Genomic DNA, 27,985 nt, shown 5'->3' with positions numbered 1-27,985 from the left:
TCTGCGGCACCACAAACTCTTCTGAGTACTTCCAAATCAAGCTAGTGTCGTGCGCCTTCCACACAGCTCCGGTCCGGTGCGTCTTCCTTTCGCCCTGCAGCTTATAGAGCTTGTCATAGAATCCGTCTTTGATATCCTCTATACTCACCCTGCAGGCTGTACGGAGCATGTGAAGAGAAAGTCACTAATTCCGGCTCGCCTGGGGGAAATTTGGCCGGGTTCTTATTCGGGGGCTGTTTGATGGCTTTGATGATGTCCGCCTTCACGGCATCGTCGGACAGTGGGACAGTGGGATGGACTTGCTGGACTGGGGCGTGGCATAGTATACCCTATGTAGTCCGGCGACTCCTGTGGGTATGAAGATACACGCTCCAGGTAGGTGTGCGAACCTACATTTGATGTTGTCCGCAGCTGCGTTGTGGACGAGGGCGTTGTCAGGCATGCTAGAGTTTTTGACGAGGCCGACGTAGTAGCCTGTAGTGATATACTTGCCGAAAAGAGACTTCTCAGTGGTGCTGCGGCCGAATGGGGCCAGGATGTCGAGTTTTGGGGAAGGTAATGAGCAGCTTTTTGGCGATGATTAGTTTTAGGCCACTTGGTGTACGAACGACGAGCTTAACACCACACTTGCCATGGGAACGATGGGCGAACAGAACCGACTTCAGGGCCCGATTCTCAAAACATCCGGGGCTATTCTTGACCTCTTCGAAAAACTGAAGCAGAACGGCCAGGCCTTTGTAAAGTTCTGATCGTGCAGCGTGCATTCGGGTAAATCATTATTATCCTTGAGTGTCCATTGTGCATGAACCACCCTTCTACCAATGCTCTTGCAGAGATTCAATCGAGTTCTCCTTCTTCAAGCTGGCGGCGACTTCTACTTTGGAGAAGTTAGGAAGAATTTACAAATCTTGATTGATTACTTTGTCCGCAACGGTCGTCCTCCGCGCTGAAGGGATGCTGGACGTCATCAGTGCTTCTCCGGATCACACACCGATATTGACTAGTTTGAGATGACGTATCTCCCCTGAACATGCAGGCGTCCAAAAGCATTAGGCTAGGGGGCGAGCTCTCCTAGCAAGCTTACTTGTCACCCACCGCATCCCGTCAAAAGTGTGAAGAGAAGACAAGCTACCGCGAGCCTACCGCTCCCTTCTGAGCTCAGCTCCGCGAAGTTCAAATCTGAGTATTCCAGCAATCCGTGTTCACCCCCCTACTTCTACTCCAAGGCCGTCCGCTACATCTTACCTGTACTTCTAGTCGGTTTACCGCTCTTCAGCTCACCCAACATCATCCAAGGTCTTCAAAACCAAATGTTTGGCATCTTCATGCTCCTCTCCATCATCAACCAACTTATCCAGCAAATCATGCCGCATTTCTCTGCCAAGCGCGCGACATATGAAGTCTGTGAGAGGCCATCAGAGACATACTCCTAGAAAGCCTTCCATCATCTGCGATATTCTTGTTGGACTCCCGTAGACCTCGCTCACGCATGTTCTCATGTTCCTCTATTGGTATTGCCCAGTCGGTCCATACCATAACGTGGAGCCAACTGATATGGTGAACCTGCGCGCCATGCAGCTGCGGCTGATGCGCCCAACATCCCTCCTCTCTTCTCATATCCTTTTTGCGCATTTCATGATCACGGCATTCGATGGAGCTGAGAATGCTAAAAATCTAGACAGCTTGCACATTGACCCTGTTAATGGGACTTTGCAGCGAGTACCTGGACTTGTATGTGTCGAATATGGGCTGTCATTTTTTGGAATGGAAATGGCCACTTCTGATCGCATCTTCTGCACGATAAAGGAGACGAATGTGTTCCCTAGTGGTGCTTTCTCGAGTTATTCGGATTTCGAATTCATATGGGTATTCATTATTGCTCAGTATTTTCGCTGCATGCTTGCTTTGCTGGTGGCTGTTCGTATTCCGAAGTTCAAGAAGACGGGTAGTAAAAGACCGATTGAGCATCGTTTCTGCTTCCATTGATTGTTTAGTCCTTCTAGATTGCACTTTAAATATATAATAAAACTCGCGTGATCGTCACTTGGGACATTCCTCATAAGCATTCGAATCTACCAATTTCCCGGGCCAGCATCATGCGTGCAACAAGTGGCTTAGGGTTGAAAGATAACTCATCAGAGCTTCAAAAATTCGTCATACAATCTGAACAGGCGGCAATACGCCCGCGGTTAAGCTGGAAAAGGGTAGCATAGATTGTCCACGCCGCACTGAGGAGTGTGATTCTTCATCGTCATCTTCCTCTTCCCATCACTTCAGTTACTTTGCAGGTCCTTGGGAGTGAAGAACCCCTCGTCTAGCTCTACTAGATGTTAAATCCACGGATATATGCCTCAGCCCTGGTATGAAAATTAGCCTGTCTTGGTTTACAGTTGCTTGGCCTTCCAACATGATTCGCAGGTGGCCTTATTTTGTTTTGTTTCCTCAGATGAATGACTCACACACAATTGATGTGAGGAGCTTTTGGCAGTAGCGCTTACCGGCTGAAGGTCAGGGACAGTGTCAATGGAAACACTTGAGGGGGGGGGGTCGTATGAAGGTTGGGACTTTCGTGATCTGTAGAGGTGCAACGCCTCAAACAGCAAATACTTCCGTCACGACAATTGGGGTCCTAGAAATGGTAGCTAATCCGTATATAATGAGCCTTCAAAGATCAGGTTTGTTGAAGGCCCCAAAAAGCTGGTCGTGTGTGTGTGTGTGTGTGTGTGTACTACTACTATGTAAGTTGGAACGTGTACGAGCGCCAAAGTTTCATGTACTGTACAATACATGTATCCAACTAAAACAGATGATTTTTCGCGTTCAGATGCTGTCCCACCCAACCCTCTTGCCGTTCAAGCCTCTGATGTCGATTTGAGAAAAGCCACCAACCAACGGAGGCTGCTCCACGCGAAGGCATCGTGATGCCATGGCCTCGGTTGGAAACCAATAATTGGGATTGCATTGTCATGCGGGAGAGCGAATTGCGCAGGTTAGGCTGAAGCAGAGAAGTTGGAGGGGGGTTCAAGTTGGGTGGCAAGCCGCATGAATTTCGAGCCGGGATGTTCCCGGGAGAATGTATCAACTTGGATAAACTCACGAGGCACAATAATAACAAACCAGGGAGTGGTCGGAGAAAAAGAAGAGTCCCCATTCCCACCAGACTCAGGGGCCCCTTGCCCGACTCTCCGTCTCTCCACCAGAAGAGCTGAGAACAGCTAACAAAGGAATCGGCTCTTCTAGTGGTCCCTGGTCGGTGGTCCCGGTCCAGGGACTTGGCTCAGAAGAATCAGAACCCAGCCAGTTAGGTGAACTGCGCATTCGTTAGCTTCAGATGTTTTTATTTGTCAACAGCACGCCGTCACCTTAAGCCCGATTTGGCGATGGAAGCCATGGTGTGCGCGACGGAGATACATATGAATCCACAGAGAACAGACCAGGCATGGCAAAAACTTTGGCACAACGCTAACTCCATGCTGTGTTAGTCGTCAAATACCTAGGGACAAGAAATTTCAAATCTGGCGGGGGCAGAGGATACATATATAAAATGGTTGCATCGCCCCTGTTGGCTTGATGTTTTCTGCTTTGCCGACCCGAGATACAAAGCCATTATCATAGTGCTAATTTGCTCCTTTTTCCAACTCTTTGGTGCGTAAGCTGACGTGCCCAAAAAAAAAAAAAAAAAAAAAAAAAAAAAAAAAAAAAAAAAAAAAAAAAAAGACAAGGGAACACTGAGGACAACATCTGCATTCCCATACAGTCACGATGATGAAGTCTATATTCTTCACGCTTTCCCTAGCAGCACTGGGCATGGCGCAGTCATCTACAGTTCCCTTGCCTCCAACGACTACGGCGGCCGGCCCGGTCACTGTCTTCAACCTCCTCGTTCCCGCCGCCTCTCCTGTTCCCTCCGAAGTATCTATCGTTGACGTTGTAAGTTATCTCAACGCGTTTGTTCATTTGCAAGGCCCTCCCCGGTCATTTTCTCTATATAGAGAAAGAAAATAAAGAAGAAAAGAAGACGTAGCATTGGAAAACGTAGCTAACTAATAGCGCTTCTCCGTCTATAGGGCAAAGATGCTATTACATTCGCCGTAGATATTGGTTGTTTGCCAAACCTCATCAGCGGCCGCTGTGAAGAAATCGAGGAGTTTGACGTTGCCACAATCATACAAGGCCCCGAGACTTACGCGCAGTCTGCATCGTTATCTGGAATGTGAGCTTTTTTCATGTTTTATTTTTTTCTCATCCCTCCTTCAATTTCTATTGCCCGCCCGCCGTCTTCCAGATTTCCTCACCAAGCAAAAGCCGTGTGATGAAAGAGGGTTAATTATAAGAACGAAAAAATGGACCAAAAGTTCTGCCCATTTCATACTTGCTTACTTTCCCTTAGTGGTATTGATGCCGCCTGTTCCCTCGGCGGCACTACATCTGCAGCATGCACATTTATAGTGGAGTCGGCTGGCATAGAAGCCACTCTCAAGACTACATTGTCCGGAAGTGAAATCGAGACTGCATTCATACCTGTCACGGCCACCGCTGGTATTGAGAAGCTGGCTGATGGGGCACCAAATGCCGGGCCGAGAGAGACTGGGAACATCAATTGGGTGATTGGTGGTGCAGCTGCGGCGCTTGCGATGGCTGCCGCGATATAAGTATAGGAGAAGATATTATTGTTGAGATTGGGAAAAACAATTAAAAAAAATCCAAAATGACTTCGAGATATCATGAGGTCTGGCGGCTTTTAAGGAGCCTGACTTTCTCTCTTTTTTGCCCTCGTTTTCTCTTTTTTCTTCAACTCAGTCAGTATATGTATGATTCATATGATTCCCCCCCCCTCTTGGGTTTTGATTTTCTTGGTTTGGCGAATTGTGCATTTTGAGATGTTTGTATTGGGAGTGAATGCCGCCTACTAAAGAAGTTTAAACTGGATGAATTTTATCTTCTTTCACAGCCTGAGTTCTATGAAACGAACTGTGTCGTCAACCGATATTTTATTTGTTGACTCGTCGATCAGCTATTAGTGGAGGATCCGACATCTCGTTGACGATAAATACTCCTGTCACTATACATTGGCGCTCGGTTAGGTTGAGTTTCCCAAAGCTCCTACGATTGCTCTCCCTTCCTCCTATGTGTGCTAGTATGCCATTACGCAGCGGTAGGAGGAATAGCTTCCGATTCGAATCATATCGCCGTCTGAATCCCCGCGGTGCAGTTTCCTGTCGTCGTCAACGCTGTAAATAAATTGCGCCTCAATCCTTTGGCATTGTGTGAATCGGGAGCTTTGCTATTCGCAGCTAGCTGCTTTCTTCACCGCGTTCTCTGGATACGTATATATATGGGTGGTGGATATAGATGATAAACTTGCACAACTGGCATTTGGTTTTGGGGGTCCCCAGCACCTCCTGCTGAAGTTTGCGAGCATATAATATAATATACTATGTTCGCCTGTACGGAGTACAGAACATTTGTATATAACACAGCGGGCGGTCTAGATGTTCAGCGCCGGCCTTTAACAATTTGACAAAGCTCAAGCAAAGTTGGCTCAAGAGGGACCTCACTTTTCTATAGTTAATCAATCTTTCAGTGGTCAAGTTGAGCAGTCAGAAACATTACTTTCTTGGATCAGTAGTACACCCGCTTGTTGTAGGATTAATGACCTTGTTGCCCGGGGATAGTTAGTCAAGGTGTACAGAGTAAATGAGGTGTGTGGCCTAAATCACCTTTTCACTGTTGCTTCAAACGCGAGGATGTTCACCGATACCCCCATAATGATATTTAGTAACTATGCCACTAAAATATTAGGGGGACCCTAACGAAAATACCGGGATAACCAGCGTAGAGCATACTAATAATAGGTCGTGAGATGCTTGGAACGGTTCCTGTACAGTTATATCTTGATTTTGAAGCTCTTTCTTATCTTGACAGTAATAGAATGAGAGACAGTAATATTATTGCGTATAGAGTATGTGTAATAATAATGAGAAAGGAAGCTCTCTCTCCTATTTGTACGCTGTAGTCAGAGCATGCCTAACCAGACTACGCACTCCATGTCGCCTTGTTGATAAGTTACAAAAAACCTCCGAGGGCCCTTGTTCTGCCTTGGATGGCCTTGGTAACTAGTCCCATGCCATGCCCCAACTAGTTTTTTTCCGCCTCCAACTCATATTTCCGACCTAGTCGCTAACCTCGTTGTGCTGCTATCATATCATTCATATGCGCCGGCTGCATCGCATCTGTCCGTAATTCCCATTCATCTTTTCGATAATGATTAGTCAATTTTCAATACTCCCTCGCCTCCCCAAAAATGCTTACTTGTTGTCCATAGCAAACCAAACACCCTCTGCCACTTCCAGCAAATCTTCCCGTGAGATGACAAAGTCCACTTCCCCTTGGCCAGGTCTGCGGAGCATTATATTCTCAAAAGGTATGGTCAAGTTGCTGTTACCGGTTATATGTGGTTTCTGGCCAGCCTTCCCTCGCTCAATTTTTATTTCTTGTGTTGCTTGAGGTTCCGGATTAGAAGACATTCTGGGCGGGATCGGAGCCCCACGTTTCCAAGCTGTAATGAAGATGGTCCCGCTTGGTCTCTTTATATCAATTGAAAGGGCCATTCTTACTTCATTATTGGTGTTAAGCCAAAATTTCATGTCGCTTTTTAGCTTTTCTCGTGTTTCCGAATATCCGACCTCTACGGCGATGCTCGGCCACTGGGTGGTTCTTCCTGGAGGAAGCTCGCGGGGAATCCATGACTTATCAGCTTGCTTCCACCTGTCTGGCGTGTCTGTTCGGGTACTGCCTCGGGGAAGGAGGATACGTCGAACATCATTCTCTTTTGCCCTATCATCAACAAGTCTTCCAAAGACACCAGCTGCCACCTCATATGGGAAGGAAACCATTGTCAGGATTAGGAGCTGCAGGTTCGGGTTGTAGTCCACTCTGCCAAAGAAGTTGTCTTCGTTCTGTTCAAATTCATCCACTGGGAGATTTGTAAAGATCACAAATGGGCTTTGAGTCCTATTTGTGATAAAACGATTGTAGGCTTGACCTGTAACTTCTTGTAGATGAGGAAGTCCTGAGTATTCATATTCACTGACATCTGGAGGAAGATGCAACTGCTCCAAAAAGCGGCGACTTTGCTTTGACAATTTGTTGGTCACTTTTTCTGACTCTCGTGAGTGAAGGGAGCGGGCCAGTGGATGTCCCAGGGGCTCAGAATTTGCCCCTGGTTGTGATATAGACTGCTTAGTTGCTTCGCTATCTTGCATTTTATATCTCTATTGTGATTCCGCTGGCTAGTATCTTGTTGAATGAAGAGCCAGAAGTTGCTGATGATATCCCTAGGTCTTGATGTTCTCGAACGCATCCAAAACACTTCCTCATTGACGTCACTGTCACTACGACAAAACTGTACAAGTACAATTATGATAGTCAAAGCTTATTAGCTATCATAAATGTGGACAGCTCCTGGAATTCCCTCATCCTGCAGAAAGAGGTATTCGAGGTTGACAGGAGGACCCATCCACTTCGGGAAGTTTGATGCCTCTGGGCGCTTCACTTGCCGACCATATGATATATGATAATTCAAGGACGAAAATAAACCGACTGTGAAAGATGGATTAAAGATGAGAATTTCTTATACTCGGTAGCCCGCAGACGCCTGCAGAATACAGTAACTACATACCAAGCCAATAATGAACTATGTCCTATCGTTGTTACTCATTATTAAACACGCTGCGGCTAAAGCGCCTCGGAATTAATTTCAATAGGAGAACCGCGTGCTCCAGGAAGGAAAATGTCAAGTTCTCATTGGGTCATTTGCACACATTCAGGCACCAAATACTCCATCCGTACTCTGCAACAGCGAGTGTGGCAAGACGAATCACTCCACTCTATCTCCGAACCAATAAGTATAGACGTCGCCAAGGCCAGGCTTCTCGGGCCGACCATGACTCCGCCGCGCCGACATTTTGCTGGCTATATTGTGACATAATCTCAACGTGGGGCAGCGCGACCTAGAGGCTCTACCAAGGCATGGACCAGCATCTCTTGTAACGGAGGGGTCTACTCCGGACGTCAGGGACCCCCGGGAGGAGTGGCCTGCGGTAATTTATGTTCAATGGTTGCTGTCGCATTTAGATGAGAAACATCTGTCATTCATTTTCTGCCTTGTGGGTTGACTGAATGTGCCCTTGGAGGATCGTGTGCCTCATATTTATAGACGCTGCTGTCTTCCTATATACCTCAGCACATATCCCCCTTTCGAAGAAGAGTAGTCTCTAGTCTGTCCTGGAAGATGGAAGAGCAGGTCAGCAGACTCGTGGACAAGGCCTGGGGTAAGCTTCAAAATTGCCCTTTCCCGTCCCAATCTATATTCCACAGAATCTAGAATATTTCCTTGAAGATGACTCTTACTTGTCTAAAACACCCACAGCCAAATTCCTCTCCACCTCGCCTTCCGCGCGCCTCATGATTGCCATCAGTGGAATCCCCGGCTCCGGCAAAACCTCCCTAGCAACCGCAATGACCAAACGGATAAACCAGCGGTACTCCACAACCTACCCCGACGCAGCCGCGCCCATTGCAACCTCGGTTTCAATGGACGGCTACCATCTCTCCCGCGCCCAGCTCGCCGCAATGCCAGAACCGGCCTACGCGATCGCGAGACGGGGCGCAGCGTTTACCTTCGACCCCGACAAATTCCTGCAACTGGTACGTGCGCTGCGGGAACCATTGGCCCCAGGCTCGCGCACGTTCTACGCGCCGAGTTTCGACCATGCCATCAAAGATCCCGTGGAAAACGACGTGCCCATCCCCGCGACGTCGCGGGTGATATTTTTCGAGGGCAATTATCTAAGTCTGGGGAAGGAGCCGTGGGAGGAGGCGGCGCGATTGATGGATGAGTTGTGGTTTGTTGAGGTAGATTTTGAGACGGCGCGGAAGAGGTTGGTTGCGCGGCACGTGAAGGCTGGGATTGCGAAAGATGAGGCGGAGGCGGATCGGAGGGCGGTCGAGAATGATTTGGTTAATGGGAGGGAAATTGTGGATTTCCGTATGGATGTGCAGGAGGTTATTGTTAGTCGGGAGGATGAGGAGTGGAAGACTTAAGGTTTTGATTGGAAATGGGCAGAAGGGGGAGGGGAGGAGGAAGGGGGGCAACTGGTTTTTATTAATGGCTTGATTTTGGTCATTTTCTGTCCAGCTTGTGTTTGATTCCTGCAATCGGAAGTATTTCGTGGTTATTATTGTTCTGTTTTTGGTTATTGAAGACTGAAGCAGGTGATATTATCTGATATCCGATATGGACGAGAAGTATTGCACGTGGGCCTAAAAGGGGGATGTGTCACCGCATGATACTGGATTTTCGTTAGGGGTAAGTAAGGTCAGTACCCCACAATAGGAACACTGGATTTGTCCGTTCCACACTCTTTAATAATAATACTAATACTCCGTGATCTGTGTTCCATATTGTTTGTGAACCTTGAAGCCAGAGCAGAGCCATGTTGTGTTCCCTTTTTGACCTTTGATATCGGGTGAAACAGCCAAGGAGTACACGCTAAACCACTTCCAGCTAGTCTGAGGGCTTGGCAGGAACCGACCGACCGTGTACCCGCCGCTTCGGGCCGCCATGTCAAGTCAATCGCCCCTGCCATTTGTTTGCCATTATTTGCCATCCGAGCAAGACTCAACAACCCGACCCTTTGTAACCTTCATTCATTCATTTTTTTCCCCTTTACGTCCATTTAACCAAGTCATTCCTTATCTACTCCGTACTACTACCTGAGTTAATTTGACAACCCTCTGTTCGACACTCGCTTTTATCTTTCAGCTTAGTTCTGCTGCGCAGCTTTCGACGAACTTCGTTTCGAATCAAAACGAACCAGCCTCTGTTTCAAGAACAACACCAACCTCGTGCTTTTTCTTAGTTACGGTAACTAGCAATCCGGAAAAAAAAAAACCGTCAAAATGTTTGCCTCTAAATTTGTCTTCTTCGCCGCCCTGTTGGCTCTATTCAACGCCGTCATCGCCGTGGCCCCTGGTTGTCTTATTGGAGCTATCAAGTACGTTAAACCCCCCAAAAATTCCCCCATAAGGAAAAGGGGACCAAGAGAGAAGAGCTCTCGTTTTGGAGAATGGGAGCATGGTAAACCTAGCCCAGGAATTAATTGTTAATGGCTCAATCAATAGCACCCAAAAGGACCCTCTTGACTTCAAGAATATCTGCGCCAACAAGGATGTCCAGCGCGAAATCGTGAAAATGTGCCCGGAGGGTACCGTGAAGGATGCTCTGAAATCGTTCTCAGACTCTTGCGCTGAAGCTGGTCAGAAAGTTTGTATGTTGTCACTTTTCGCTCTTCTCCTCTTCCTCAACAAAGGGGTTACTTTGACATTACGGGACGCAAATTGGAACTAATAAACGAATTTGTATTTGGTATAGCACTCATCGATATCAGCAAGCCGAATGGCTCTCCTGGTGGCTCGAATGGTGGTGGTGATGACGATGGTGATGATGATAATGGCAACGGTAGCGGTGCCAATCCCACCACCAGCTCCCCTGGTTCCTCACCCACCGATGAGTCCGCCGGATACGTACACAATGCCAACTCTTTCACCGTCGCAGCCGTCGTCGCTTTCGTTGGGCTTGTCTCGACTATGTGAGCACAGCAGGTGTAACATATTAAACAAGCGCACACTACGCCATCTCGCACCGTACCATATCAGATAAATATATTTTTGCGTTGTTTGCTTTTTTTTAACCTCTTAAAGCATTACTGTCATAAGAGAACGGGGTATGGCCAGGGGTTTTCCTCCTTTTTTATAGACGTGGCCAAAGTCACTTATTTTCTTAATTTATTGTCCTCTCCCTTACAATCCAAGATTTCCTTACTTTGTATCATTTATTCGTCATTGTGCTAGGTTGCTTTTTCGGGTATTGCAGATTATGCTATCTTTCGTGGTCGCTTTAATACCGATATTTCAAATCTAGAGATATTCCTCCTGGCTCCTCGCTCCTCTGTATATTCTACTTCCCTGGAGAAATTTGGATTGAGCTCTTATCCGAAAACTATGGACATTTGTAGCGGGAAATCGGAACACAGTAAAAACCACATATATCTATAGACAATTAATGTCAATAATTTTCAAGCTATAATTCAATACCGTAGCCAGAAAATATAATAATGAGCGATAACTAACTCTAGGTACAGTACATGTGGATATTATCTCAGCAAGCTCAGACGCTTCTCCAGATATCTATCCATTGCTGTTTTAACACTGGATTGATGATTATGTCATGAGCTAATCTCAAATAAGCAATAAGCTAACCCAAATAGTAAAATCAGGTCATGTGAGTGATGATATCTTGCAAAGCATCTGAGAAGAAACAGTTCCTGATTATTAGTAACACAGAAAGGATTTGCTCAGTACTCTGAGTATGAAAGAGAATTTCAACTTAACTTCATAGATTCATCATTTCTGTATCATCTTGAAACCTTAGAATAACAATGTTCTCACAATGTATCTGATTTTTATATTCATATTGTCACGCTCCCGGCCGCGCCAAGGCCCCGTTGCGGTTCCACACGGCTCATTGCTTCCATGCAGATGATTTCATCCTGTCTGAACCAGTTTCCAATCACTCTATGACATCATTCAGATATATCATAGAAAGATCTGATTGATGAATATAAGAACCCTGCTTCTATACAAGGTCAGCAGATTACTTTTTCTTGACAATGAGACACTGCTGAGATATAACTTTGACTATTCTTACTTATGAAATGAGAGAAGAGTATTCACTCATTATCTATATAGAATAGCTAGATACTGACTTCTTATCAAAGAAGTCAGTGATTTGTTTTACTACTACTGAAATATACACAAGAGTTACTGTGTATCTCATATAATCTTCTTAGTATACTAAGTATCATATCTGTGATATTCTTGTAATAACTCTGTAGTCTATAAGCTCACTATTCAAGTAAGATAGTCAAGCTCACTTATATAACTTTTTAAATAACTACTTCTATGTATTACTGCTGACTAGTCATCACTTTAATTCTATTATATTACAATTTGAATTACTTCATCTGATTATATGTTTGAATCAGTTGAGCTCTAATAAACTGATATAATCTCATGCATCTATACTGAGACTGATCTGATCTCACTCTCTGAGAGAAACACTATATCATCTTCTAGAGTGTGTACATCTCTATCTTAGCAGAAATCTGAGATTTCTGAACTTACTGTATATTTTAACATAAGCTCTTTAACTGCTCTGTCACTGCTGCAGCCTCTACACATTTACATCTATTATAAAGATAGAGAGATTAAAATTGAAGATTCTTCAAGATATAAGAGAAACATCTTATCTGAATTTCACAGCTTTACTCATACTCTTGAATAGAAATTCTGCCTTAATCTGAGCCAGTATAATACTCATAAGATATAAGTAATATACACTGTCAACCTTCTTGAAGACATCTCTGCAACTACTTGAATTATTAAGAAGAGAAAGCTTAAGTATATCAATACTATCATGACTTAGAAAGAATTCAAGAACTTTCTACTGAATCAAATTAAAGATCACTGTAACTGCAGCTTCACAGCAGTGCAGTGATTCAACTTATTATATTAATAAGATAATAAGAATTCTTTCAATTTCAATACAAGATTTAAAGAATATTGAGAGAAATTGACTGATAATTTGAATCAATTAAAAATACAACTTTATCTTATAAAGCTGACTCATAAGATACAGATAATAATATCACAATATCAGAGTTCATTAATTAATTATACTGAGCTTATCAACCTGGCTTTCTGAATCTATTTGAATAATCAATTCTTTAAGAAAAAGATTAATAAGATCTCTTCTAAGTAATCAATAATAAGATCTAAATAGCATCATGACAGCTTCAGTGTAGAGAAAGTAAAGAAGAATTTCAAGTATTCTGATTCTTCACTCACTGTAAAGAAATGTTAAAAAAGATTTAATAAAGATCTCTGTTTCAACTGCAGAGCTAGTAATCACTATATCAGTGATTATAAGAAGCTGAAGAAGAAAAGAAACTGAGAAGATATCTTCTTAAAGTTGACTTCTCTTCTGACAAATATATTCATAGAAGATAAAGAAGAGAAAGAAAAGAATTGATAATTCTCACATCTCTGAGTTCATGTTACAATTATAATATATACTCTGAATGAGAAGATATCAGTGAGATGTCTACTCAACTTCAGAGTGAATACTAACTTCATATTCTATTTCTTTTCTTTAATGAAGAGTTAAAAGAAGATAGATCTGTCAGATCATGTGAAATTTACTGATGAAATAAAATGTCATTATTTTAACATAATTCAAGTGAAGTGTGTAATCACAGACTCTGAAGAAATCTTCAAGAAAAGCAGTCTGCTTCTTTATACAGTTAATATTATAGATAAGAACATCATTCTAAATCTTTCATAATTAAGAGAAAACAATTCTCTCATTGACTGAGTCACTCAGATGTGATGATACTGTCTCACTAATAAAGAGACAGTGATAGAGAAATCTGAAGAGTTTTATCAGAAGAATCTTGAGAAAAAGATTGAGTTAATATACTGTGTAGCAGATGATTGAGACTTAAGAATAGATAAAGAAGTCATCACTTTCACTGCAAGATTAGCAGTAGTATCTGTTATTGAAGACAGATGTATACAATGTCTCTTTACAGATTTTAAGAATGTCTTTTCAGAAAGAGAAGTAGTGAAGTTTTCTGATATTAAGATATAATATAAGATTTGTCTTGAAGACAGTGCAATAGTGCTGTACAGATCTCTTTACAACTTGTCTGTAAAGAAGTTGAATGTTCTGTGTAAATATCTTGAAGAAGTGCAATCAAAGAACTGAATATATTTATCAAAGAGTCTGACAGAGATGTCTATACTCTTTGTGCTTAAGAAGAATGATAGACTATATCTATGTGTAGACTACAGAGATCTTAATAAGATGATGATTAAGAATCACTATTCACTATTATTAATTAATGAGATAATCAATTAATTATCTGAAGCAAAGATGTTCTTGAAGATTGATATATAAGATATCTATCATAAAATCAGAGTTAATGAAGATAATGTTTGAAAAATGACTTTTCATATTAAGTACAGTAATTTTGAATATCTTGTTTTATCTTTTAATCTTTGTAATACTTCAGTCATCTTTCAGATCTATATAAATAAGACACTGCAGGGTCTTGTTAATGTCTTCTGCATAGTATATCTGAATGACATTTTAATCTTCTTGAAATCAGAGAAAGAACATGATACTCATGTTCAAGAAGTGTTGAGTTACTTAAGACAGTATCAACTCTATATAAACACTGAAAAATGCTCATTCTATATATAGAAGATTGATTTCTTAGATTATATTATTGAGATAAATGATATTTCAATGAACAGAAGCTGAGTCTTTATCATTGAGAACTGATCAGCACTGTGAATATATCATGAAATACAGATATTTCTAGAATTTGTAAATTTCTACAGATAATTCATCTATGCATATTCACAGATTACTGTCCTTCTTACAGATCTGTTAAAGAGAAGTGTGAAAGACAGAAAAACAGAACTGTTTATTCTCACTCAAGACACTGCTCAGATGTTTGTAGAATTGAAACAAGCTTTCACAGATATTATAATACTGAATCACTTTAACTCTGACTTACTCAGTCAGTGTGAGACTGATATATCTGAAAATGAGATCTGTGAAATCTTTTCACAGTTGACATCAGAGACCTTTCAATATTGAAAGAATCAGAGAATAATCATCTCTAAAAAAACAGATAATGAATTGTCTGTGAGAGAAGACTTTTTCACAGAGTCTATAAGATACTGTGAATGAAGATCAGTGACTTTCTTCTTCAAGAAGTTATCACTCACACAGAGAAGGTATGATACTCATAATCAGAAGATGTTAGTAATTATTAAATTCTTTAAGATCTGATAATATTATCTTCAGAGTAGTAAGTACTCAGTACAAGTTCTCACTGATTATGCAAATCTGTGTTACTTCTTGATAATAAAGAGCTTGACAGAACATTAAGTCAGGTGAGTGAAGCTGCTTTCAGAGTATGATTTCTACATCTGATACTGTTCAGATCAGCTTAACTCTGTTAACACACTGTCTAAACAGTCTGATTATAATATCATTGATGCAGAGAAGAATTCTATAAAAGAATCTCTGTCATCACTGCAGAAGAAGCTGACTGCAGAGAGTTGAGATTCTCTAAAGCTTGAAAACAGCACTGAAGAGGCAGCTGTGTGACTCAGTATAGAAGATAAAAGAGAACTCAGATCTCTGCAGAGAACTGACACTGAAGATCATGAGCTTCTCATATCACATCTTGTAATTATTGAATTGACAAAGAATGAAATGATCTACAATCTTTCAATCTGACTACTTTTAAAATTCATTGAAGAGTTATAGAAGAAGAATGTCTCTACTGCAGCTTGAATTTAAAAGTTGAAGAAGAAAGAATTCAGTTTAAACTTGAAAGAGACAGACTCTGAGTGAGATGATACTGCTAAGAAATCAAGTTACTGATAATTAGAAGAATGTGAACTTCTACTACTGAATAATTCAGTCTTCATCTCTTATAGCAGAGTGATGTGTCAGAAGTTATTGAGAATTCATTATAATAATCTTCATACAGGACACTTCAGATTAGAGAAGACTGAGAAGCTTTTAAAATGTAAATATACTTAGAACAAGCTTTGAGCAGATGTCAAAGAGTATGTTAAGACTTGCAATATCTGTTAAAGAATAAAGATTTCATAATATAAGTAATACAGTGAGTTGACATCACTGCCTGTTTCAAAGAGCTTATAACAGAATCTATCAATGAATTTCATAGTTAATCTGCTGAAGTCAACAAGAGTCAAAGAATATAACTTGATTTTGATCATTGTTGACTGCTTTATAAAGATAACTAGATATATTTCTACTTATAAAAAGATTAAAGCTTCTGAATTGACTGACCTGTTTTTAGATATCATCATTTATAATCATGATACTCTGAAATTGTTGATAACAGATTAAGAATCTCTCTTTATCAGCAAGTACTGATCAGCTTTTTACTATTATCTTATAATAAAATGTCTTCTCAGTACTGCTTTTCATTCACAGATCAATGATCAGACTGAACATCAGAATCAGACACTAGAATAGCATCTTTAAGTGTTCTATTCATATTATCAGAATGATTGACTTAAATATCTTCTAATCATCAAATTTATATATAATAATGCAAAGAATGCAATCTTAAAGATATCTTCTTTCTATACTTATTATGAATATAATTCTTTATTACTCAGTGATGTTGTGAATAATGTTTTAAAGAGAGAAATAGACAGTCAGAATGTTGAACAGATACAGAAAATGAAGTATTTCTCAGTGTCAGAAGTAAAAGTGAGATTGAAACTTTTGAATAAAATTTATGAGAAGATGATGAAAAGCATTCACTGTGCTCAGAAGTGATAGATAAAATACTATAATTAAAAACATCTTCTAATGAAGTTCTTGATAGAGAATTAAGTGCTACTTTCAGCAAAGAATATCAAGACAATAAGACTGTGTAAGAAGCTCAGTGAGTAGTAGCTAGAATCTTTCTCAGTAACAAGAGTGATAAGTAAGCAGATATATAAGTTAAAATTACTCACAGAATTGAAATCAATTCATTCTGTTTTTCACATTTTCTATTTAAAGCTCTATAAGCAATACTCTGAGACAGAGCTGTCTCAGCTGAATGATATCAAGATCAAGAGTGATACTGAATATCTTATGAAGAAAATATTGAATAAGTGAATATATTACAGCAAGCTTCAATATCTCATTAAATAAGAAGATTATTCATCATCAGAGAATTTATGAAAATCACTTGAGTATTTGAAAAATACTGAGAAAGAGATTGCAATCTATGAGACAGCTAGTAGAGACTGTCTCATTACACATCAGAGACATTGAGTAAGAAATACTGCTTGAGACTTCTTCTTTTTCTCAAAGAGTTTTTTTAGAGATGATTTCATGATGATGAGCCAGTATCTTATAGACTCTGTAGCACTCTTCTTTTATTTTCTCTCAAAGAGTTTTTAGAAGTTTAATGAGACTACACAAGTGTAAAATTCCTGAAGTGATTAGAGAAAAGAGATATTAAAAATTAATAAAAAGATTAATATTATCAATCTGCAGACTGCTGCTATTTTAATAGAACTGCAGCCTGCTGAAAAAGTAAAAAGAGAGATTAGAGCTTACTTATCAATAATTACATTCTCATCAAACTCATTCTTCACTGTTGAAGTCTTCAGTATTGATATCTTTGTCTGCTGAGAAGTTAGCACTGCAGCACTGTAGAGAAGCATGCTATAGAAGAGTATAAGAAATGTATGAAATATTAACTTATTAACTTATAAAGTATCTCAGTCATCTGCTTCAATTGAAGTAAGATTCTCTTCAATCAGTAATTAATCTCTGTAGTACTTTCAGTGATAATACTGACTGATCTCTTCTTAAGATCAGTCATTCTGAGATGTTTTTTTATCTTGAAGACTCATACTTTCATCTTCTTTTACAGATAAGTAAGAGACATCTCTTCAGTCTTAATGAAATTTATTAACACTTGAAGCTCTGAGACTCTTACTCTGTACTGCTTAAGTATCTAGACTTCTTATCAAAACTGACATGATATCTTTCTGTGAGATAATACTTATAGAGAGATAGAAGTTGTTGTTACAGATACAACAGAAATAATAAGAGTGAGAGAAGAAATAAGTATATAAAATCCCTCTCTTCTTCAGCTGCTTGATACAGTGCAGATAAGTAGTAATACTGATCAGAGACTGTATCAGAGTCTTCTCACAGAAAGAAGATAAAGAAATCACAGAACTCTGTGAACTCAACTCAGCAGTATTCTGAGCAGAGCTCAGACATGCTGTGAAAGAGAAACTACAGATTGAGCTTCTCAGAGTCACTATCTCTGAAATCAAGCTCTCTCTGAGTTTCTCTCTGAATGATCACACAGAGTCATATATCACTGTATTGACTGAGAGAGAGAGCGGCGTTGCAATGATGATGAGAGAGGCAGGGAATGAACTGAATGCAGATGTATCAACTGGCAGAACTACTGCAGCTGCAAGAGAAGCAGAAGAAGATGTAGCAATGAGAGCAGAGCTTCTGCGGCTCATTGACACTGTCTCTGCCTTTAACCTGACTTTCTTTACAGTCATGAAGGCTGCAGCTGCATTACAAAGACATTTACTCACTAGAAAACATCAGAATAAGTTCTCTATTGTTCTTCAAGAATGATACTCTCATACACTCACTATTGCAATTGAGAGAAGGGAAAGAAAAATATTTCACAGAGAGAGAGAAATCTTTTGAAAAATCCTGCTACTACTGTTAGCTTTGTCTCTAAAATACATTACTTTTGCAGAGAATTTCATATATAGAACAGTATATAATGAGAGATCTGCAAGTCACTTATTAACTATGTTTTTCACATTTTAAATTGATATATAAGAAACTCACTTATCACATGTTTGATTTGAATAATGATAAGAAAAGAAAGATCTACACAGTCAGCAGAAAAACTCATCTATTTCTTTATATCACACACAGTATATGCACTGTTAATCAGTTGACAACTGTTACTATACAATAAAGATAATTTCTAATCTGATAATCTTGAGAGCATAGAAACTATGCTCTTAAAGAGAAGAATATTATCATGCTTCTGACTGTGCTAAAACTCTGTTGTAATTCTATACAGCTTATCACTTTCATACAGATGATTTCATCTTGTCTGAACTGATTTTCAATCACTCTATAATATCATTCAGATATATTATAGAAAGATCTGATTAATAAATATAAGAATCTCACTTCTATACAAGATCAGCAGATTACTTTTTCTTGATAATAAGACACTGCTGAGATATTACTTTGACTATTCTTACTTATAAAATGAAAGAAGAGTATTCACTTATTATCTATATAGAATAGCTAGATGCTGACTCTTTATTAAAGAAGTCAGTGATTTGTTTTACTGCTACTGAAATATATATAAGAGTTACTGCATGTCTCATACAATCTTCTTAGTATACTAAGTATCATATCTGTGATATTCTTGCAATAACTCTGTAGTCTACAAGCTCACTATTCAAGCAAGATAGTCAAGCTCACTTATACAGCTTTTCAAACAACTACTTCTACATGTCACTGCTGACTAGTCATCACTTCGGTTCTGTCATGTTACACATATCTCAAGTTCTTAGAATAGAAGTATCATCTCAAAGTTGACTAGTGTGTTTTTGAACACAGGAATTTTGATTCAATTTCTCATACAAAAAAAAGCTCTTAGAAATTCTGAGATCAAAAAATATGATCATTTTCAAGAGTATACATCTATCTTAAATATAGATTTTTTTGAAATATTAAAGAAATATTTCTATTCTTCTTCTCTTTAGCTATAAGCTAAGGTGATTTTCAAATCTCAAAGATATGTGGGTATATAGTAATAGAAAGTCAAAGTTAAAGAATCTGAAAAATCCTTGTAAATCTCAGGAATCTCCATTGAAGATGAAACCATTTCTTCTCAGACCCTCTAGCGAGGATTGCTCTGAGCACATGACTTGTATCAAAAGTAGGTTAGTGTCATGCCGGATTAGTCTGCAACCTGTTCAAACCGAGCCAGAGGTCTGAGCCCGCTGAGATAAATGTGGATATCCCGCTGTGTGTATGGCCACGTGATCTCCCGCCACAGTGGACGCTGCCCGCCCATTAAGGCAAAAACCACGCCAACCACGCGCGTCTTTTCCCCAGCTCTCGAGGAACGCGTCTTGCTTTCAAAGCAAATTCTTCCTCCCCACCACCGCTACCTTCTGCTGCCACTTCGACTTCATCTTCCTCTTCCTCTTCCATTCTACATTCTCCATCCTCATTCCTCAATTTCCGTCTCATCCCCCCTTTCTATATCCGTTTCATATCTATCTTCCTTGCCGTTTGCCATTTTGTAGAAGAGCTTTACCAACAACGTGGAAACAATTTAGCAGAGGGGGAACTTCAAGATGTTTGTTTACAAGAGAGGTGAGTTCCTGTGGTCTTCCTCTCCTATTGAGCTATATTTTCCTTACAGACATCGGCCTGTCATCTTGATGGCGTTTTTGTGAGAATGCGAACTGAGGCTCAAGCTGACATTGATGTAAACTTTAGATGGACGCAAGGAGCGTGTGCAGTTCGACAAGATCACAGCTCGTGTATCCAGACTCTGCTATGGCCTGGATCCAGAGCATGTCGATGCTGCAGCTATCACCCAGAAGGTCATTTCCGGTGTTTACCAAGGTGTGACCACTGTGGAGCTGGACAACTTGGTACGAACCTCCCCCCTCCCCCCTCCTCCCCTCCCCCCTCCCCTCCCCCAGACCCAATTGCTTCTATCCCAAAGGATACTGTCTGACTGTGTCTTGTTCATATATGTATAGGCAGCTGAAACTGCGGCGTATATGACCGTCACCCATCCCGACTATGCCATCCTAGCTGCCCGGATAGCTGTATCCAACCTCCATAAGCAAACGAAGAAACAGTTTTCTTCAGTGATAGATGACCTGTACCATTACCACAACCCGAAAAACCAACGGCCTGCCCCGATGATATCGCAGGGCACGTACGAAACAGTGATGCGTCATGCAGATGAATTTAACTCCGCCATTGTCTATGATCGTGATTTCAACTACCAATACTTCGGATTTAAGACTCTGGAGCGGTCTTATCTACTTCGAATCAATGGCAAAGTTGCTGAACGACCACAACACATGATCATGCGTGTTGCTGTCGGAATTCACGGTGATGATGTAGAAAAAGTCATCGAGACCTATAATCTCATGTCCCAGAAATTTTTCACGCACGCTTCTCCCACACTCTTCAATGCTGGTACCCCCCAACCTCAGATGGCTTCTTGCTTCCTCATCGATATGAAGGAAGACAGTATTGAGGGCATTTACGACACGTTGAAAACTTGTGCTTTGATTTCGAAGACTGCTGGTGGTATTGGTCTCAACATTCACCGTATTCGGGGCACTGGCTCTTACATTGCAGGGACGAATGGTTCCTCAAATGGAATTGTTCCCATGCTCCGCGTTTTCAACAATACCGCTAGATATGTCGATCAGGGAGGTAACAAGCGACCAGGAGCCTTCGCCATTTATCTCGAGCCGTGGCACACCGATATCTTTGAGTTCTTGGACCTTCGTAAGAACCATGGCAAGGAAGAGGTTCGCGCTCGCGATCTCTTCCTTGCTCTCTGGACGCCCGATCTGTTCATGAAGCGTGTTGAGAAGAATGGCGAGTGGACTCTCTTCTGCCCCAATGAAGCACCAGGCTTGGCAGATGTATATGGTGAAGAATTTGATGCTCTTTACGAAAAGTAGGTTTACTGCTCCCCGAAACCAAAACAACTATATAAGGACGACTAATCTGACTCTTTGTATAGGTACGAAAAGGAAGGCAGAGGCAAGAAAACAATCAAAGCGCAGAAGCTTTGGTATGCTATTCTTGAAGCTCAGACTGAGACCGGTAACCCGTTTATGCTTTACAAAGACGCGTGCAACAAGAAGAGCAACCAAAAGAACCTAGGCACAATCAGAAGCTCTAACCTGTGCACTGAGATCATTGAATATTGCTCGCCAGATGAAGTAGCGGTTTGCAACTTGGCGTCTATTGCTTTGCCGACTTTCGTGGATCCTGTCAGGGGAGAGTATGATTTCGGCAAGCTCCACGAAGTAACTCAAGTTGTCGTTCGAAACCTTAATAAAATCATCGATGGGAACTACTATCCAGTCGAGGAAGCGAAGCGAAGCAACTTCCGGCACCGTCCTATTGCTTGCGGTGTACAGGGTCTTGCTGATGCTTTCCTTGCTCTGCGACTTCCATTCGAATCCCCTGAAGCTAAACAGCTGAACATTCAAATTTTCGAAACAATTTACCACGCAAGTTTGACTGCGTCCTGTGAGCTGGCCAAGATCGACGGGCCATATTCCACCTATGAAGGGTCCCCAGTCTCTCAGGGTATCCTCCAGTATGATATGTGGAATGTCACTCCCACCGACCTCTGGGATTGGGACTCGCTAAAACAGGATATTGCTAAGCATGGAGTGCGCAACAGCTTGCTTGTTGCGCCCATGCCTACTGCCAGCACCAGTCAGATTCTTGGGTTCAACGAATGCTTTGAACCCTACACCTCTAATATCTACTCGCGCCGTGTTCTAGCGGGTGAATTCCAGATTGTCAACCCTTGGCTCCTGAAGGACCTCGTGGACATGGGGCTCTGGTCCGACAACATGAAAAATCGTATCATTGCGGATGGAGGCTCGATTCAGAACATTCCCAACATCCCGCAGGATATCAAAGCACTATATAAGACTGTCTGGGAAATATCCCAGCGAACTATTGTCCAGATGGCTGCTGATCGAGGTGCATTCATCGACCAATCCCAGTCGCTCAATATCCATTTGAAGGAGCCCACTATGGGTAAGATTACCAGCATGCATTTCACTGGCTGGAAACTTGGCTTGAAGACCGGAATGTACTATCTCCGTACAATGGCTGCTTCAGCTCCAATTCAATTCACCGTGGACCAAGAACAGCTCAAAGTTGCAGACACCAACGTTGCGCGTGTCAATGGTGCGATGAAGAAGCGTGGTGGCGTTTCGTCCAGTTATACTAGTGCCTACTCCTCTGTTCCTCGACCCATGTACGATCAAATACAGACCAATGACCAGACGTCATCCATGTCTAAAGGAAACACCATGGCTGCTGACCTGAGCTCGAAAACTATTTCCCCGGAGCCCACTGTTTCCCAGCAGAGTGGTGAGTTGACGTCATCGCAAAATACCAAGGCCAAGGCCAACGGATCTGGTGATTCGACGAATGGAGAGGTTGGCGGTGATGAAGAGACCGAAGGGGATATATATTCGCAGGAAGTTATTGCTTGTGAGTAATATTTGGCTTTTTAGTTCTCTGCTTTTGGTGTGTCGGTTTATGGGCTTCCCTTCACGCCTCGGCTTGTTGGTTTTGTCCCAATGTGATTGTTGCTAACGAAGCTATAACCCACTTTCAGGCAGTATTGAGAATCCCGAGTCCTGCGTGATGTGCAGTGGTTAAACGAGGTGCATATGCTCTACTATTGTCATGTCACGCACAATATCAGAATCAAACGACCACACACGACCGATCGATGTATGGACTACGTGCCTATAAGACTACCTATCGCATCAACTACCACCCGGTATATTGATCGATTGACCAATATTCCTTTTCCTTTATTCTATTTTTAATCATGTCGTCATCTGCCCTGGCCTAATTCCCCTTTTATTTTATTTTATATTTTTTTATTTCCTACGCCACATCGTCACTGTAATGATAGTTATTCATGGATATGTATGAGCTCTAATGCTATTATTGTCTTTCTTCATTGTCTGTCTGCGCTTCTGGTTTTGGTTTTGCTTGTGCTTTCTGCTATGCATTTATCAGTTCGTAACCCTCACCCACCCCCCTTAACGTGGCATCGTTATCCCACATCTTCTATACGAAACCTACCCTTGTTTTGCCATTTATATAACTATTACATTGCAGCTCTGTCCGGTTTTTATCTCTTTCTATCTTTTCTCGCCGTTTTGCTTTTCTCGCTTATGTGTTCAATGTGAAAATAGAAACTAGTACCCCGCGAATTTATGTTTTTAACAAATACGATCTTCCCTCCGAGCTTCCTTCTTTGTGTTTTCTTGTCTTTTCTTTTCTTTTCTATTTTTGTTTTATTCACATCGCCCTCGTACCTTTTCCCTTCCCTTCCCTCTCAGTTGGGAAATGAAAGTGACAAGAAATGAGCTATGAAAAGCATGCTCTACTTATTATTATTATAAGTCCGGACACGGACGTTTTAGTTGCCCAAGTAGGTTCTGACGTTTAATAATATTCCTCTCATACATAGGCTGTATGTATTACACACAGCTTACCGTACGCACAGTATAGAATACAATCCGGGCGGATATGCATAGCATAATCTTTTACTAATCCACCTCACCCTCCAGTTAGTTTGATTTATCTTATTGATAGAAACGAAGCAGCAAACTACCTATGTAGTACTCCGCACATATATGTACAGTACGTACCGTAGATACGTACATACCTATGAATAAACAAAAAACCGATCCACAGGGCAGAAATATACTCTACCAAGCCCATCATCTATTCAAACTTTCATCCAAACTAGGAGACGAAATAGGGAAGAAAAGGAGCAACCTAAGAAAAGGGGAAAAAAAAGAAAAAGAATGCAAAAGACGAGAAAAAGAGGGGGAGCGACAGAAGATAAATGTTTTTGTTACAAAGTATAGGGAACAAAGACAAAACGTAGGTGGAAAGCCGGTATGTCTGTCTATACATCATCGTCGTCGTCGTCGTCGTCGCTATCTTCTTCCTCGATATCATCGTCACCATCGTAATCGTCATTGGTATTGATATTATCACCACCCTCGCTAGCAACCATCGACGGCGTCTGAACAGAGGCTAGCTATCAGCATGGAGCTTTATCGCAATAATGACGGGCATCTATCTAACCTGCACAAAAGGGGTAAAAGCAGGGGAGAGCGAAAAAAAAAAAAAAAGAAAAAAGAAAAAGAAAAAGAAAAAGAGTAACCCCTTAAAAATGATATCCACATACCTGTGTCATTTTATCCATCATGACTCTAGGCAGCCTGACAACGGATGGAGGAGGCGCATACCGCTCAGTACATGGTATCCCCATTAACCGACAGTACTCTATCAGATCGCGGATTTTCCTCTCAACAAATACTTCCCGGTCTCGTATATAGTAGTCACGGTCTGCAGCGACCGCTGCCAACCACATTACGCGCTCGTCCCTAGAGACCACCCTGCCCCAGCAAAAATTGTCAAGAATGCTCCAGTATACGTCGTCCAGTATGGCACCCATGCGACACGCGAGCACGAACCAGGCTCCACGGTTCAGAAAGGAGTTCACCATCTTCGACGACAGCGAGCCAGGCCCTTGCATGCCGCTTTCGATCTCGCGTAGTTTCAGTTGGTCTACGAAAATAGCAAACTGGCGAGTGTACACCTCTCTGAATCGGCTCATGCCGAACCTCTGTATAATTGTATCTGGCGGTAAAGCCGTCAGCCACCATGGGCAGCTGTATGCAAATTGCGAGGGCGCCGCGTAGGTAAAACCCCAGTCTGTAATCCCGGTGATTTCAAAATTTTCGTCCACAAGCACGTTGGAAAGACTGAAGTCGTCAGAAAATAGTCTGAAGGGTGCCTCGTTGTCTACGTCCCTACTGATAAAGGAGCTCGCCACGAGGGCCATCGCGCCCCGGACAGTAAATTTTTCCCTTGCGTCTGTTGAGTTTCTGACACTGTTCTTCTGGAGCACGACATGGGACCACTGCATTCCAAGGAGGGCCTTGAAATACTCATGGGAGCGCGAGTATGTCTGCTGGGGGAGCGCAGTTTTCTTCAACCCGTACCTCCTCACCAGCTCATTCATATAAAGAGTTAGGGGCGGGTACCGAACTTCATAACCACCCAACGCGCCCGCGCGCGCGCCCACGCCCTCATATACACCGACCGCGCCAATCTTCTCAAACTCCTTCGTCCAGAGCTGCAGCAGGAACCCGGCAATCTGGCCATAGACGCGTTTCATGATCCGCTCGCCCTCCGGCACAAGGACAAAGCCATCGGGCGCAAGCAAATTCCGCTCCCGAAGGACCTTCACGAGACTCCTCCCCTTGATCCAATTTGTAATGATAAACGGCCCAAGGCCCGTCGGATTGTCTGCTGCCGTTCCTACCTTGTACACCCTAGGGATAGGCACGGTGGTATGAGTGTCAAGATAGTTTAGCATGGCGACTTCGTTCCGTAGCTTTTCCCTCATGAACACTGAGTTCTCGGGGATAGGGATGCGGATCGCCCAGTCACTCGCGTCGGAGGCCTGCCACCGTAGCCGCAGAATTACATTGTGACCGCTTCGGCAGCGGGAGATGGCGGTACATCTTCCAAAGCCGCGGACGGATTCGACGAATCGGCATAGGTCCTCTGTCCGTTCGACGAGGAATCTTTCGGTCCAACTGTCTCTGTGGGTTTTGGCTGCTGATAGAGAAGGCCAATGCGGCTCCATTGGTTATAAAATGAGGGGTAGGTGTTTATTTGTTTTCTTCGAAGATCTTCCCGCTTCTTGGAGAGAAAAAAAAAAAAAAGAGTAAAACAAAAAAGAAAAGGAGATAGTTAAATGATGTAGACTTCATAACTTGCCATACTCAGGGCGTGCCAGATAGCACCCAAGGAAAAACACTGGGTATAGAGAAGGAGCATCCATATCAAGGTAAAAAAAAAACCGTCTGATAAACAAATGAAAGTAAATAGTTGAGGGAAAGAAAAACCCCTGAGAATAAAAACCAGCATCTGTGAAAGTAAATAGATATACACACACATATACACACATATCATGTGTATCATGCATATCTGAGATCATTTAGATAGTCATGAAAACATGAACTCTGTGAGAAGGAAAAAAAAGAATTCCTGGATATCAATATGTCAAAACATCTGTTTACTCATATTTATATTCTCACAAAATAAAAAGAGCACAGACAATAATATTTCTGTGTTGATTGATGAATATATATATATATACATATATATATATAAAAAGTCTGTGAGTGTTTTTATATTTATTCAATATACTGTACTCACACTGTGATACTGATGAAAATCTGATGTGACACTTGTAGTAGTCTTTTCACTAGAAGAAAGAGAAAAAGAGAAAGAGAAAGATAAGATAGTGAGAGATTCTGATCATGCATGAGATAAGTTATATATTATCATAACTAGTTTATCTCTTCTCTCTATTTATTTTAGAAAAACCAACTTTTCCATGCGAAAAACACACTGTAATATAACATCATATATACATCTCATTAAAAATATTTGAATGCTCTGACTTATACAGCTCAGATCAATCTTCAAATATTTTTTTTTTTTTTTTTTTTTTTTTTTTCCATTCTGCTATTTTTATACATTTTCTACAGTATTTACATTTCTTATACTATTCTCTCTGTTCATTTTTGATCTCTGTGTTTATAGCATGTGCTGCTAAATGCTCTGTAACATGATCTCATGTGATGTCATATGCACTCTTTTGAATTCATGGATGGGATTGAACAGCCGGCTCTGCGGCCTGTACGGCTCTGATTAATCTGATAATGATGATAGAGTTGATACGGGGTCGAAGGGGTGGTAAGAGAGAGGTAGAGGTACAGGATGGAAGTGGTAAAGGGGGCTGCGCAAGCAGCAAAGCGAGCGTCCGCGAGCATTTGATGCTTGTTACTTATTGAAGAGAAAGGTAAAAAATTAAAAAAAGGTATTAAAATGCTTCTTACGCTCGCTTTGCTGCTTGCGCAGCCCCCTTTACCACTTTCACCCTGTACCTCTACCTCCCTCTTACCACCCCTACCCTACCACCCCTTCCACCCCTTACCTCCTCTACCACCACCACCGCCCCTACCACCCCACAGCTCCCCCTACCACTTCCACCCCCTACCTCTATCTCTACCCCCTTACCACCCCTTCCACCCCTGTCCCCTCTACCACCACCACCGCCTCTACCGCCCCGCAACCCCCCCCTACCATTTCCACCCTCTACCTCTATCCTCCCTCTACCGCCCTGCAACCCCCCCCTATCACTTCCACCCTCTACCTCTACCCACCCTTACCACCTCTTTCACCCCTTTCACTCTTTACCCTCTCTACCACCACCATCACCTCTACTTCTTCTTCTACTACTCTCTTTCACTCTGTATCATCTCTATCATCATTATCAGATTAATCAGAGCTGTACAGACTGCAGAGTCAGCTATTCAATTTCATTCATGAATTCAAAAAAATGCA

At 41.8% G+C, this 27,985-nt stretch overlaps 8 protein-coding genes across 9 annotated transcripts; 4 read left to right on the top strand and 4 right to left on the bottom strand.

Annotated features, from left to right (window-relative positions):
• Positions 1-41: 41 nt before the first annotated feature.
• BDCG_16134 (uncharacterized protein) lies at positions 42-764 on the bottom strand (the record flags this gene model as incomplete). The annotated part of the gene is made up of 4 exons (XM_045425396.1): positions 42-94; positions 149-307; positions 394-566; positions 628-764. The coding sequence occupies 4 exons, from the start codon at positions 762-764 to the stop codon at positions 42-44; spliced, it is 522 nt and encodes a 173-aa protein (XP_045279160.1).
• Positions 765-1,277: 513 nt separating this feature from the next.
• Positions 1,278-1,632, bottom strand: BDCG_16133 (uncharacterized protein; the record flags this gene model as incomplete). Its single annotated transcript, XM_045425395.1, has 2 exons — positions 1,278-1,402; positions 1,428-1,632. The coding sequence occupies 2 exons, from the start codon at positions 1,630-1,632 to the stop codon at positions 1,278-1,280; spliced, it is 330 nt and encodes a 109-aa protein (XP_045279159.1).
• A 1,209-nt stretch (positions 1,633-2,841) lies between these two features.
• On the top strand, positions 2,842-5,881 carry BDCG_00416. 2 transcript variants are annotated; one of them, XM_045415924.1, is made up of 4 exons: positions 2,842-3,645; positions 3,758-3,930; positions 4,068-4,213; positions 4,391-5,825. In XM_045415924.1, the coding sequence occupies exons 2-4, from the start codon at positions 3,763-3,765 to the stop codon at positions 4,650-4,652; spliced, it is 576 nt and encodes a 191-aa protein (XP_045279157.1). In that variant the 5' UTR covers positions 2,842-3,645; positions 3,758-3,762; the 3' UTR covers positions 4,653-5,825. The 2 variants fall into 2 exon arrangements, with proteins under 2 accessions (XP_045279157.1, XP_045279158.1); XM_045415925.1 differs by lacking the exon at positions 2,842-3,645 and having other exon boundaries at positions 3,694-3,930; positions 4,391-5,881.
• On the bottom strand, positions 5,792-7,743 carry BDCG_00415 (uncharacterized protein). Its single transcript, XM_045415923.1, has 2 exons — positions 6,313-7,743; positions 5,792-6,254 (listed from the first exon to the last, which is right to left on the bottom strand). Exons 1-2 carry the CDS (start codon positions 7,263-7,265, stop codon positions 6,251-6,253), a joined length of 957 nt encoding a protein of 318 aa, XP_045271762.1. The 5' UTR covers positions 7,266-7,743; the 3' UTR covers positions 5,792-6,250.
• On the top strand, positions 6,070-9,465 carry BDCG_00414 (phosphoribulokinase/uridine kinase). The gene is made up of 3 exons (XM_045415922.1): positions 6,070-6,424; positions 7,342-8,333; positions 8,432-9,465. Exons 2-3 carry the CDS (start codon positions 8,294-8,296, stop codon positions 9,103-9,105), a joined length of 714 nt encoding a protein of 237 aa, XP_045271761.1. The 5' UTR covers positions 6,070-6,424; positions 7,342-8,293; the 3' UTR covers positions 9,106-9,465.
• On the top strand, positions 9,347-11,146 carry BDCG_00413 (uncharacterized protein). Its single transcript, XM_045415921.1, has 4 exons — positions 9,347-9,370; positions 9,485-10,058; positions 10,186-10,331; positions 10,436-11,146. Exons 2-4 carry the CDS (start codon positions 9,964-9,966, stop codon positions 10,654-10,656), a joined length of 462 nt encoding a protein of 153 aa, XP_045271760.1. The 5' UTR covers positions 9,347-9,370; positions 9,485-9,963; the 3' UTR covers positions 10,657-11,146.
• Positions 11,147-19,845: 8,699 nt separating this feature from the next.
• BDCG_00412 (ribonucleoside-diphosphate reductase large chain) lies at positions 19,846-26,315 on the top strand. The gene is made up of 5 exons (XM_045415920.1): positions 19,846-20,119; positions 20,246-20,403; positions 20,515-21,455; positions 21,522-23,020; positions 23,148-26,315. The coding sequence occupies exons 1-5, from the start codon at positions 20,101-20,103 to the stop codon at positions 23,189-23,191; spliced, it is 2,661 nt and encodes an 886-aa protein (XP_045271759.1). The 5' UTR covers positions 19,846-20,100; the 3' UTR covers positions 23,192-26,315.
• Positions 23,436-26,514, bottom strand: BDCG_00411 (phosphotransferase enzyme family protein). The gene is made up of 2 exons (XM_045415919.1): positions 24,747-26,514; positions 23,436-24,581 (listed from the first exon to the last, which is right to left on the bottom strand). The coding sequence occupies exons 1-2, from the start codon at positions 26,214-26,216 to the stop codon at positions 24,462-24,464; spliced, it is 1,590 nt and encodes a 529-aa protein (XP_045271758.1). The 5' UTR covers positions 26,217-26,514; the 3' UTR covers positions 23,436-24,461.
• Positions 26,515-27,985: the final 1,471 nt, after the last annotated feature.

Source organism: Blastomyces dermatitidis (genome assembly GCF_000003525.1).
Source record: "Blastomyces dermatitidis ER-3 genomic scaffold supercont1.1, whole genome shotgun sequence".
Lineage (NCBI taxonomy): Eukaryota > Fungi > Ascomycota > Eurotiomycetes > Onygenales > Ajellomycetaceae > Blastomyces > Blastomyces dermatitidis.
The sequence above is the reverse complement of the archived record's forward strand: the minus strand, read 5'-3'. Positions and strand labels throughout refer to the sequence as shown.

Excerpts from the sequence above, each read along its gene's own strand:
- BDCG_00412 (XM_045415920.1), top strand. Across the intron at positions 20,404-20,514 it reads CTGTGGAGCTGGACAACTTG|GCAGCTGAAACTGCGGCGTA; the intron begins GTACGAACCTCC and ends ATATATGTATAG. Across the intron at positions 23,021-23,147 it reads TTCGCAGGAAGTTATTGCTT|GCAGTATTGAGAATCCCGAG; the intron begins GTGAGTAATATT and ends ACCCACTTTCAG.
- BDCG_00416 (XM_045415925.1), top strand. The coding sequence starts at position 3,763 with ATGATGAAGTCTATATTCTTCACGCTTTCCCTAGCAGCACTGGGCATG. Across the intron at positions 3,931-4,067 it reads AAGTATCTATCGTTGACGTT|GGCAAAGATGCTATTACATT; the intron begins GTAAGTTATCTC and ends CTCCGTCTATAG. Across the intron at positions 4,214-4,390 it reads TCTGCATCGTTATCTGGAAT|TGGTATTGATGCCGCCTGTT; the intron begins GTGAGCTTTTTT and ends ACTTTCCCTTAG.
- BDCG_00411 (XM_045415919.1), bottom strand. The coding sequence starts at position 26,216 with ATGGAGCCGCATTGGCCTTCTCTATCAGCAGCCAAAACCCACAGAGAC. Across the intron at positions 24,582-24,746 it reads TGATGGATAAAATGACACAG|ACGCCGTCGATGGTTGCTAG; the intron begins GTATGTGGATAT and ends GCCTCTGTTCAG.
- BDCG_00413 (XM_045415921.1), top strand. The coding sequence starts at position 9,964 with ATGTTTGCCTCTAAATTTGTCTTCTTCGCCGCCCTGTTGGCTCTATTC. Across the intron at positions 10,059-10,185 it reads TGTCTTATTGGAGCTATCAA|CACCCAAAAGGACCCTCTTG; the intron begins GTACGTTAAACC and ends CTCAATCAATAG. Across the intron at positions 10,332-10,435 it reads TGAAGCTGGTCAGAAAGTTT|CACTCATCGATATCAGCAAG; the intron begins GTATGTTGTCAC and ends TATTTGGTATAG.
- BDCG_00414 (XM_045415922.1), top strand. The coding sequence starts at position 8,294 with ATGGAAGAGCAGGTCAGCAGACTCGTGGACAAGGCCTGGG. Across the intron at positions 8,334-8,431 it reads ACTCGTGGACAAGGCCTGGG|CCAAATTCCTCTCCACCTCG; the intron begins GTAAGCTTCAAA and ends AAACACCCACAG.
- BDCG_00415 (XM_045415923.1), bottom strand. The coding sequence starts at position 7,265 with ATGCAAGATAGCGAAGCAACTAAGCAGTCTATATCACAACCAGGGGCA.